The sequence below is a fragment of the Hordeum vulgare genome, chromosome 4H (assembly GCF_904849725.1).
Source record: "Hordeum vulgare subsp. vulgare chromosome 4H, MorexV3_pseudomolecules_assembly, whole genome shotgun sequence".
NCBI lineage: Eukaryota > Viridiplantae > Streptophyta > Magnoliopsida > Poales > Poaceae > Hordeum > Hordeum vulgare.
The window spans coordinates 163,973,224-163,985,773 of NC_058521.1; the positions used below are offsets into that span (position 1 = coordinate 163,973,224).

Below are 12,550 nucleotides of genomic sequence, written 5' to 3' on the forward strand. Positions count from 1 at the left end.
AGTGGCGTAGATTGAACCCTGCGTAGCCTGGAAGTCTGAAAGCGTGAAGTAAACATTGGAGACTGCCATGATCATGCCTCCCCTGGTCCCGACGCCCGGGAGGGCCCTCTAGTGTGCGGTGAATGTGGGCTTAGCAGGCATGCGATCAGAACATCAACAACGTGGTCGAGTGTAGTCTCTTGGAGGCATACATTGGTGAAACTGCAATCTCAGACGAGGTCTCTCACGGCGTCGCGATGGGCACGGGCGTTAAGGCCGTGCACATTCTAGCACAGGAGCTTAATGTTAGGTGATATGTCTCCAATGTATCTATAATTTTTTATTGTTCCATGTTGTTATATTATCATTCCTAGATGTTTTAAATTCATTTTATAGCAGGTTTATATCATTTTTTGGGACTAACCTATTGACATAGTGTCCAGTGGAAGTTGCTATTTTTTGCTTGTTTCTTACTTCGCAAAAAATCTATATAAAATGGAGTCCAAATGTCACAAAACTTTTTGGAGATTTGTTTCTGACCAAAAGACAGCCAGAGGACCAAGGAAGACAAGCATGGGAGGCCCAGGCTGCCCACTAGGCATGAGGGTGTGCCTCCCCCCTAGTGCGGCCTGGTAGGTAGTGGGCACGTCGTGGCCCATCTTGGCATGATTCTAACGCCAAAAATTCCTATAAATAGATAAACCTCCAGAAATAACCTTAGATAAGAAGTTCCGCCACCACAAGCCTCTATAGCCACAAAAAACCAATCAGGGGCCCGTTCCGGCGCCCTGTCGGAGGGGCAGATCATCACGGGAGGCCATCTACATCATCCCTATGGCCACCGTGATGAGGAGGGAGTAGTGCACCCTCGGGGCTGAGCGTTTATTCCAGTAGATATGTGTTAGCTATGTGTTTAATCTCTCTCTCTCTCTCTCTCTCTCTCTCTCTCTCTCGTGTTCTTGTTATGGCACGATCTTGATGTATCGCGGGTTTTGTTAATATAGTTGGATCATTTGTTGTTTCTCCATCTCTATCTTGTTGTGATGAATTGAGTTTTCCCTTTGAGATTTCGTTTTATAGGATTGAATACTTTTATGATTTTTGATCACTTTATTTATGTATTGCTATGAATACCCGTGGTGACAGTTGGGTATCATATTGATTCACTTGATATAGGTTTTGGCACTCAACTCGCGGATTCCCAAGGTGACATTGGGGTAATCTATGCATAGGGGTTGAGGCACACCCTCGTCTTTGTTTAACTTGTAGAAATATTGGGGCACTCTTTGAGGTTCTTTGTGTTGGATTGAGTATTATGAATCTAAAATTGTTTTGGTGTTATTTTAGTACGAACTCTTAGATAGATCGATCGGAAAGGATAACTTGTATTATTTTAGTACAAACTCTTGGATAGATCGATCAGAAAGAATAACTTTGAGGTGGCTTCTTACCCTACAAACAATTTCTTCTTATGTTCTCTGCTAGGGAGGAACTTTGGAGTGATTCTTCATCGCATGTTGAGGGATTGTTATGTGATCCAATTATATTAACATTGTTGAGAGATTGCACTAGCAAAAGTACGAACACTTGGCCTCATTTTCAAGCATTGCAATACGGTTTGTGCTATGTTTTATTAAGTGCTACCTTCCTATTTTTATTTATTAAGATTATAAAAATAGATTTCTAAAATCCACATTACACTTGTATCACCATCTCTTCACATAACTAGTGCACCTATACGATTTACCATCGTATTGGATGTGTTGGGGACACAAGAGACTCTTTGTTATTTGGTTGCAGGGTTGTTTGAGAGAGACCACCTTCATCCTATGCCTCGCATGGATTGATAAATCTTAGGTCAACCACTTGAGGGAAAATTGCTACTGTCCTACAAAACTCTACGATTGGAGGCCCAACACGAGTCTACAAGAATAAAGTTGTGTAGTAGACATCAACTTTTGTGGTGCCGTCGCCGAGGAGGTGAGTACTTGAAGGTATATCTTTAGATCTTGCAATTAAATCTTTCAGTTTCTTGTTTTTCACTAGTTTGGTTTATAAAAATAAAAATACAAAAAAATGGAATTGAGGTGGTCTCATATTGTTCATCTTTATGATGTCTTTCATGAAAATGTAAATTATGCTCAATTGCTAGAGGAAGAATTTACGCAAATTCTTAATTTTAATTCCTTGAATGATGAACATGATTGCAATTTTGTTAGGATGAATTCTCCGAATATCCATGATGCTAATGATATGCAAATCCACAAGCTTGGGGATGCTATGTTTGATGAAGATGCTATTGTTAATCCCCCATGTTTTGATGAGCAAATTTATTATGATGAAATCATGCCTCCTATATATTATGATTATTGTGATGAAATTTATGCTATAAAGAATAAGGATAACCATGAAAGTTGTCATCATGATTTCAATTTTCACATGGATTATATCAATCAAGTATCTCATGATAGTTATTTTTGTTGAGTTTGCTCCCACTACTATGAATGATAAGAATTTGTCTTGTATGGGTAGTAAAAAAACATCTATGCTTGTGCATCATGAAAATAATGTTGTATGTGATATTTATATTGTTGAATTCCTTCATGATGCTACTGAAATTATTATGAGGGAGGAACGTATGCTTGTAGGAATTGCAATAATATCAAGTTTCCTCCCTATGTGTTCAAAGTTTTGAAGTCATGCTTATTTTCCCTTCCTCTCCAAGTTGATTATTGCTACAATAAATTGTTTACTTCCAAAATCCCTATGCATAGGAAGTGGGTTAGACATAAATGTGCTTGTCATGTGCTCCATGATGCTCTCTTGCATGTTTCAATTTCTACTTTTTATGTGAGCATCATTGAAATCATCATGCCTAGCTAAAAGGCATTAAAGAAAACCGCTTGATGGGAGACAATCCAATAATTATCCTTACTATTTTTGAGTGTTCACATGATTAAACTAATATATTAATCATGTTATATTGCTTTTATTTCAATAAAGTGCTAAGTAAAGCCTTTGGGATAGTGTGGATATTTTCTTGTTTGATTCGGTGCAAAAAATAGAAACTTTTATGTCTAGTGCAGAATTTCTCTGATTTTACTGCGGTGTCAAAAACTTCCTAAAGTTTACACGGTTTTGGTATGCAAATTCTCTGAGTTGTCATAATTGTTCAGAATTTTTAGAGTGAGGGGAGTATGGTTTGCATTAAAATCTTCACAGACTGTTCTCTTTTTGACAGATTCTGTTTTGGATGCATAGTCGCTTGTTTTAGTGTTTCCATAGCTTATATTGAGTAATATAAATTATGGTAATGATATAATACATTTGTAATAATGTGAGAAAAATTATGAATCTTGTCTTGGTATTACCTAAGTGAATGATCTATATTTATCATTCTAACCGATCTCACGAAGTTTCGTTAAGTTTTGTGTGATTGAAATTTTGAAGTTCCGGGTGAGATGCCAATATGAGGAGAATAAGGATCAGAAGGAACCAAAGATCGGGGATGCCCACGGCACCCCCAAGGTAATATCCAAGGAAGACTCAAGCGTCTAAGAATGGGGATGCCCCAGAAGGCATCCCCTCTTTCATATCCAAAATTATCGGTATATCTTACTTGGACTTATATTTTTATTCATCACATGATATGTGTTTTGCTTGGAGTGTCATTTTATTTTATTGTTATCTCTTAGATGTTATTTATAATCTTGTTTTTAAATAAAAAGTTCCAAGAATTGCGTTTAGAATTCTTGAATTGCATGTGTGATGTGTGCTGTATAAAAACATAAACTTTTTCTGTAGTATTTGATTATAAGATTTTACTGGAACATGGAAATTTTGTGAAAGTTTTACACATGACTTCTATACAAATACTTTAGCTTGTCCTAAATTTTTGGAATTTTTGGAGATACACTCTTTTTATATATGTTTCTTTAGAGTGTTTTGTTTGGATATATTGTTGTCATAGTTTTGTTATCTACTTATCCTATAATTTTCATGGCTTATATTAATGGATATAAATTGTGGAAATGATAGTATACACTACCTAATGTTTTAAAATTATTATGCAACTTGTATTGACAGTACATGAAGTGTTGATTTATTCTTATGTGTACTAACTTATCTCACGAGTTCATTTTGTGTTTTGTGTGGATGAAATTTTTAGGACGTAGGTGAAACCGGGATCTGAGAGGATTGAACGAGGTACAGAAGCTCAATTTTGGGGATGCCCAAGGCACCCCAAGTAATTATTTCAATAAGTCTCAAGCATATAAGCTTGGGGATGCTACGCATCCCATCTCTCTTCATCAACAACTATCGGTTAGCCTATGTTGAACCTAAAGTTTTATTTGTCCACATGATATGTGCTATTCTTGGAGTGTCTTTTGTTTTATTTGTTGTTTGGAATAAAATATCAGATCTAGAAATCTTTGTTGAGTGAGAGAGAGTCCTCACATAGCTACTTAATTGTTTGACTACTCATTGATCTTCACTTTTACATTTTTAGAGTAGTTTGATTGAATTGCTCTAGTACTTCACTTGTATCTTTTTCAGCACGGTGGTGCTGTTATTTTGAAGAAATATGCTCTCATGCTTCACTTAGATTATTTTTAGAGTTAGTAGAAACTTGTGCTCTCGTTCTTTACTTATATTTGTTTGGGAGCTTGTTACTAGCAATGGCAATTGGACTTAAATGAAACTGGTGCCAAAGTGATAGATATCCAGGGGAGATATAACAAAAACTTTGATGATGACCATTGGATGTTAAACTTGATTCTTTGCAATAGTTTTGCGATATAAAAATAGTGATATGTGAGTTGTGTTGATGAGTAATTATGCTTTAGTACGAATATTGGTGTTATGGTTTGTGATTCCCTATGCATGCACATGAAGTCAATAGTTATGCTATAAACTTACATCCTACTTGTGTTCCATTATTCGGTGAGTGTTGAGTTTAAAGTTTGCTTATGATAGTTTTCTTTCCTTGGTTGGGCGCTTCTCAATCTATTTACTAGCCTTCACTTGTACTAAGCGGGGATGCTCCTTGTGCATCCAAATCCTAAACCAAAAGTTGTGCCAAATGAGTCCACCATACCTACCTATATGCGGTATTTCAGTGTCGTTTTAAGTAAATTTGTATGTGCTGACTATAATGTTCAAAATAAACTTCTATTTTGTGTGCCTGTACCACTCATGAAGCAGTGAGGGGTGGCCGGTATCTTCCATATTAAATAGGTTATTCTCAAAATGAGGGTTTATTCACTTGTCATTGCACGAGAGTATGGTGGTAATAGGGATGCCCACTCTCGAAATGCAAAGAAAATTTATTTTATGTTGTCAAATAATAAATTCCTTGGAAATTGTTGGTATGGACGGTACCCGTGAATGCGGCTAACCATGGAGTGTGAAAGACTGGTGGAAAAGGGAATAAACTTTATTTTCAGTTTGGGAACCGCCTATGATTTTTTAGCATGGACTATATTGGGAACTTTTAGTCGTTCTCGTTGACAGGAAAATCACGCCATCCAAAATATTGCATCTCTCAATTTTTTCGCTTTGAGCTCTCACACCGCTACAAATCTCTGCATACCTCTGTGAAGGGCCTCTATTTAATTTATGCAATTTTTATTTTTATTTGAGTCTCATCTTCTCTTATAAGGCACCAACTACGGAACACTGTTATCATACTTGAGCATTGGATGTAGCTAATATTTGGGTGTGTTGCATGAATTCATCAATAATTGAGCAAATGGGCTAGGGATATCATTCTTTAATGCTGATATTTTGAAAGACTTCGTTGCTTGTTGATATGCATGAGTATTAAAGTTTTCATGTGAAATTATAGACTATTGCTTTGAATCATCTCCAATTCCACATGTCCATGCTATAAAAGATAATAATATGATGAACATGTTAGGCAACATTCCACATCAAAAATTTACCTACTCGAGGATGAACCTAAATTAAGCTTGGGGATGCTGATATGTCTCCAACTTATCTATATTTTTTTGATTGTTCCATGTTATTATATCATCATTCTTGGATGTTCTACAATCATTTTATAGCACCTTTATATCATTTTTGGGACTAACCTATTGGCATAGTGCCCATTGACAGTTGTTGTTTTTTCCTTGTTTTTTACTTTGCAAAAAAACAATATCAAAAGCAGTCCAAATGTCACAAAACATTTTGGAGATTTTTTCTGCCCATAAGACATCCACCGGAACAAGGAAGCCAACCAGAGGACGCCCAGGCTGCACACTAGACACCAGGGCGCGACTGCCCCCGTGGCACGACCTGGTGGGTAGTGGGCACCTCGTGGCCCATCTTGGCGTGATTCCAATGCCAAAAATTCCTATAAATAGAGAAACCTTGAGAAATAACCCTAGATGAGAAGTTCCACCGCCACAAGCCTCTGTAGCCATAAAAAAACTAATTGGAAGCCCGGTCTGGCACCCTGCAAAAGGGGGAGATCATCACTGAAGGCCATTTTCATGATCCCTATGGACACCATGATGAGGAGGGAGTATTCCACCCTCGGGGGTGGGGGTTTATACCAGTAGCTATGTGTTTAATCTCTCTCTCTCATGTTCTTGAGATGGCACAACCTTGATGTATTGCGTGCTTTCTTAATATAGTTGGATCATATGTTGTTTCTCCCTCTCTATTTTGTGGTGGTGAATTGAGTTTTCCCTTTGAGAATTCATTTTATTGGATTGAATACTTTTATGGATTTGAGAGCACTTGATTTATGTCTTGCTATGAATACGCGTGGTGACAATGAGATATCATATTGATTCACTTGATATAGGGTTAGGCACTGAACTCGCGGATTCCCAAGGTGACACTGGGGTAATCTATGCATAGGGGTTGATGCACGTTCTCGTCTTTGTTTCTCTAGTAGAAATATTGGGGCACTCTTTGAGGTTCTTTGTGTTGTATTGAGTATTATGAATCTGAATTTGTTTTCGTGTTATTTTTGTACGAACTCTTAGATAGATCGATCGGAAAGGATAACTTGTGTTATTTTAGTACGAACTCGTGGATAGATCGATCACAAAGAATAACTTTGAGGTTTTTCGTACCCTACAAACAATTTCTTCTTATGTTCTCCGCTAGGTAGGAACTTTGGAGTGATTCTTCATCACACGTTGAGGGATTGTTGTGTGATCCAATTATATTAGTATTATTGAGAGATTGCACTAGCGAAAGTATGGACCCTAGGCCTCATTTTCAAGCATTGCAATACCGTTTGTGCTAAGTTTTTTGAATTTCTACCTTGATGTTTTTATTTATTTAGATTATTAAAACATATTTCTACCATCCATATTACAGTTGTGTCACCATATATTTGCTGAACTAGTGCACCTATGCAATTTACCATCGTATTGGGTGTGTTGGGGACACAAGAGACTCTTTATTATTTGGTTCACTACAAGAAAAATGCTCAATTACGACCAAAAATAATGAAGGTGGTTTAATTGGTCATTGATCCATGACCAAAATTCCGAAATTAGTCATGGCAAGTATAAGAGGGTCCAAAGCCCATAATGTTATGACCTTTTGTGTCCATTAGGTCATGATACTATTGCATAAATTGGTCATTAAGTTCTACCAATTGAAAAAAAGAAGAGAAAAGTGAAAGAAGTGTGTGTTGGATGAGGGGAGAGTTTTGAAACGTTGGATGTAGGAGGAGTGGATGGCCAGGATCTGTTTCACAGAGTGATCCGTGGCCTCACATGTGATAGGCTGGCTGCCCAAAGTGAAAAGAACCGAGAAAAAAAAAAGTGAAAGATAATCTCTCTCTCCCCCACGACCACATCTCTCCTGGCGATCCCCATCTCTCTCTCCCCACGACCTATGGCATCCGATCTTCCCCGCAGCCCAGATCCACCTCTCGCCCGCGCCCCCCGCCTTCCCCGGGCGATGTCGTCGTCGTCGCCGCCGCTGTCGCCTCGCGGGGCGGAGAAGGAGGGGGACACCAGGAGCGACGGCACCGGGAGCGGCGGCGGCGCGGTGTTCAGCTACGGGGAGGCGGGGTACTGGGACGCGCGCTATGTGGAGGAGGGCGGCGCACCCTACGACTGGTACCAGCGCTACGCCGCGTTGCGCCCCTTCGTCCGCCCGTACGTCCTCCCCCCTTCCCCTCTTCCGCTCTCCTCCTCACGATTGCTTCGCATAGACGAGACTGCCGCTCGCCTAGTGCCCGAACTGGAGTAGCTGATTTGTGCTCGTGGTGGTGGTGCTTGACTGCTTGTGCATTCGTCTCTCTTTTCCGGAAGTAGGAATTCCCTTTCCGCCTTTTCAGGTTCGGTTCAAATAGGTGCTTGATTGTGATTTGTGAAGGGATGGGGTGATTGGCATGAACCAGCGAGCGGGTGATCTTTTGGATTAGCTGCTTGCACAGAGCACAGTCACCGTATGTTGGGGGTCGAAATTGCTGTCACGGCAATAGTTTATGGATAGCTCCTTGTCTAGGTGGTGATTTAGCTCCAGTGCTTCCTGTATCTGTTGTGTATATAACGACATGGCAATCAGATAATGCAATTCTATCAGTCCACATGCTGACATATATCACTTCCACTAATCTGATAATTATACTCTGGATAGGGTAATGTGCTATGCTGCTACAGTTTGGCAATGTGTGAATTGACAGGGTTGTGATGTTGATGCCACACAAAAGTAGTCATTGCGAACTGGCATAGCCAAATGTGGTAGGGACAGTAATATGGAAGCACACATTTGAAACCAGCACATCTCTATTTGATAATAATCGAAACTAAAACCAACCTTGATCTGACTTGTTCCCCAGTAACCCAAAGTTGCTCTGGGATTTAGTATTATGATGCATGCCATCAATACTGCATTGACACGTTAAACACACGGCAGCACATCTGATTTTCACTACTTGTGTTTTGCACCCTCGATGGGCTGTTCTGGTCTTCTGGATAAAGTTCAGGATGCGCTTCTAAACCTAGGCTCGATGATTACACTCACTCTGCTAATTTAAATTTTCTTCCCATGCTCTGATGTTTGCACTTATGTCAGAGGATATGGTCGCTGATGGCTACAATGTATCCTTAAATATTTTAAATTCCCTCTTTGTTCGGGAAGTGAAATCTAGTGTCTGTTGATTTACTTATGAGCTGTAGACATGCAAATGGATGTTAGGGATATGAGTAAATTCTTTGATGAATCATTTGATTGTGCCCCCATCCCGCTCGCCCATTTCGACGACACCCAGCTCCTCTTCGGTGAGCAGATTCATCCCCCGACCCCATGTACAGTCCCCCGCTCCGTCCATGCTCACCGTCCCCTATTTTTTCTCCGCGTGCGTGCAGATTACAACTTGCTGGAGCAGACGAGCCTGGTGAGGGAGTCGACCCACAGGCTGCTCGGCGACTTCGGCAGCAACTTCGGCCGGAACTTCGAGGGACGCCCGGGCGCCAAGCTGCCGCCGTCGCTCGTCGCCCTCCGCAAGGCTGCGGAGCGGCGCAGCGTCCGACTCTTCTTCCTCCCCCGCGGCATGACAAGGAGGGCGCGGAACCGCTCACGGCACGACAACAGGTTTCCTTTGCTGACTCTTCTTCCTTCTTAGTGTCCATCTTTCGATTGATTTCGGTTAACAAGTGCTATCTGAAACTGAAGACACCGGAAGTAAATGGATGCTGTAGAAAAGTGAAATGCTCTCCATGTGTTTGTATTGTCACTTTGACCATGTATTCAGTAGTAATCATTTTCAGTAGCAGTATAGATTTCTCAAAGGATTAAATGAAAATCTCCTATGTCTAGAACTGGAAGACATCTTAGAAAATTAGGATGCACAGATTCAACAAAGAGCAACCAATTAACTAAAGAACAAGCCTTTTTGGCTAACAAAAACAAAAGAACAGAGGGGCCAGAGAATAGACGAAACAACCTTCGTCACACTGGCTGATGCACACCATGAGGCGGCCATGCTTGGTGCTCCCATTCTGTGCCATGACCATGGAGAAAACAACGAAGCAAGATTCCAATTGTTCAGATTTTCTAAGGGGAGGATTGAATGTAAAATCAGTAGGAAAACCCACAATTTATATGTTGCAGCCGAGCAAACCTGCAGTTTATCGCCATCTTGATGGACTCCACGTTTTCTTTTCTAATTAAACCAAGTCAGTGTGTGTACATGTTTTTTTCTCCTAAGAAAACACACCCAAAAGGCATCATATATATGATAATTATCAAGTGAAATAGTAGCCAATACAGTGGAAAGACAACTTGACACATAACAACCAGCCAAAAATAAAATTGCATCGAATCTCTCTTCTTGGGAAATTGGGTCGGAGGAGAATTGAGCAAGGATAAGAGGCATCCAAGAGTTAGTTTCCAGCTATTTAATTTGGAGAGATTTGATTTTCCCCTGAGCTGAGGTGAGTCAAGGAAGAGAGACTGGAATTTGCTGCATTATGTAGACTGCCTTAAGACTTATCCTGCGTGTGAATATGAGATAAAGAGGTGAGAGAGACAAGAGATTGCTATGGGCATGGGTTTCTGGTTTGGTTCCATGGTTCGCTCATTTCTTTTTCTCAAGTTCAGTAAGTTTGCTTTAGACTTTAGAGTGCTTGATTGTTGTGGTTCAAGTCATACTTAATGTGATTATGATTCAGTTTGGCGATTGCATGATTGCATTGTTTGGCGCTTCAGCTCACAACTGATAAGTTTCCATTCAAGTTTAACCTCTCCTTTTCTATTTAGGCAATAATACAACCGCTGCCTGTCAGCACGTTTGCTACAACACCTTGAGAACCAACACAATGTTTTATTTTGTTGTAATAATTTGTGCAAGCATCCTATGTCTACCTTCCATCGTACAATCCAAAAATTATGTATACATTTGAGTGGACCTTACCAGCAGTATCGCTCCCCCTCCTTACCTTTATCATATGCAAAGAGCCTTACGTGTAATATCTCTTTTCATAAATGACTGCATATACTGGACAATCGAGTCGAAGTTCAATTCGACAGATATTGTCCTAACTGACCACCAGTAATTTCTCTAATGTATCAGCATGGAATGTCTCCTCCTGTTTTTCATGTTTACTATCCTTGTTAGTTTAGTACCATTTTCAAGATGGTAAGTATATATTGAAAAACCGTTTAAAATTTCTGAAATAGTTGCTCTGCATGTTATGGAGATGATCTGCATATCATTTTGAAACTTATTATGTAATATATTTTCTAATTCTGCACTTACTTAGTACAGTACTACCAAACATTTGGAAGCAGAGCTAAACATTGAAATATATGCTGTGCTAGTTACTTGGAGCCACACAAAGATATAAAATCTCGGTTAACAAATGCTATCTGAAATTTAAGAAACTGGAAGTAAATGGATGCTGTAGAAAAGTGAAATGCCCTCCATGTGTTTGTATTGTCCCTTTGACCATGTATTCAGTAGTAATCATCTCCTTGTTGACATCAATGTGAATATCCCATGCAAGTTGCGACTGTACCGTTTGCCCCACATGACAAGATATGAGCCTGACCCATAGTAATCTTTTTTTTCTTCTTCAGAAACTAGTACAGTTATCTTGCAGAATAGGAATGGAGATGTGTATCGGTCCTAGTTTATTTCTCTCCTCTGTTGACTGCATGAATAACATTATGTGATTATTCTGCAGACCACATTTTTACCTCATGTGTGTTTTTATTCGAATAACATGATGATGGTTGTAACCTGTAGTTAATTCCTTGGACAAAGACCAAATGTGTTAACAGACTACCTTGTATAATTTGTCACACATATTAATTACAGTACTTATTTTATTTTATGGGTACATGAGGCCACGATTAATGTTGGGTACTAGTTTACTAGTGGCGTAATTCTTATGTAGTGATGGCAGCAAGAATACTTATGTTAACAAGTCTTCACCCTTTGTGATGAATAGTTTCCTTGTTCCGAAAGCCTTACCATCATTTTCTTCTAGAAGGTGGCAATTGGCAAGAGCATATTGTGAAGAGGAAGAGGATGAGAAGAAACTTGTGGTTCTCATCCAATCTTTGTGGAACTCTCTTTATGTGCGATTGTGCATTTGTTGGGTCCTTTTTCTATGCACTTGCACTTGCAGAAGTATCATGTTGTGTACATGTAAAATTATTTTGATGTGCCCTTGTTAGGCGTTGAACCTTAATGCGTGGAGTTGGTGGATGATGTATTGTATTTGATGTGATATGCTACTGAAATGAAATATACATTTTATTTGCAATCTTTTATTTTATAGTACTTATTTTTTATGGGCCTATCCTGAGATATGCGTGCTTCTAGCAAAAAAGATGCTTCAACCAAAACAAATCAGACATTTTCAATAGTAAATAGGTATTGGGCCTGGCCCAATTGGTGGACAGGGATTTGAAACTTATGATGATTCCATTTGGTCACTAGCAATGCCACGTCAGATCCTACGTGGCTCACACAAATGGGTAATGACCAAACCAAAATTTTGGTCGATAGAGACCTGCGACCAAAATATTAGAAAGGTCATGTTTGTTCATTCTTGACAGCCAACCGTTGACGTTGTAAATTTGGTCA

The 12,550-nt window shown here is 39.5% G+C and overlaps 1 protein-coding gene across 2 annotated transcripts; it reads left to right on the top strand.

Annotated features, from left to right (window-relative positions):
• Positions 1–7,758: 7,758 nt before the first annotated feature.
• Positions 7,759–12,152, top strand: LOC123448283. 2 transcript variants are annotated; one of them, XM_045125135.1, is made up of 4 exons: positions 7,759–8,108; positions 9,154–9,236; positions 9,324–9,549; positions 11,949–12,152. In XM_045125135.1, exons 1-4 carry the CDS (start codon positions 7,843–7,845, stop codon positions 12,136–12,138), a joined length of 765 nt encoding a protein of 254 aa, XP_044981070.1. In that variant the 5' UTR covers positions 7,759–7,842; the 3' UTR covers positions 12,139–12,152. The 2 variants fall into 2 exon arrangements, with proteins under 2 accessions (XP_044981070.1, XP_044981071.1); XM_045125136.1 differs by having other exon boundaries at positions 11,952–12,152.
• The last annotated feature ends 398 nt before the right edge of the window (positions 12,153–12,550 follow it).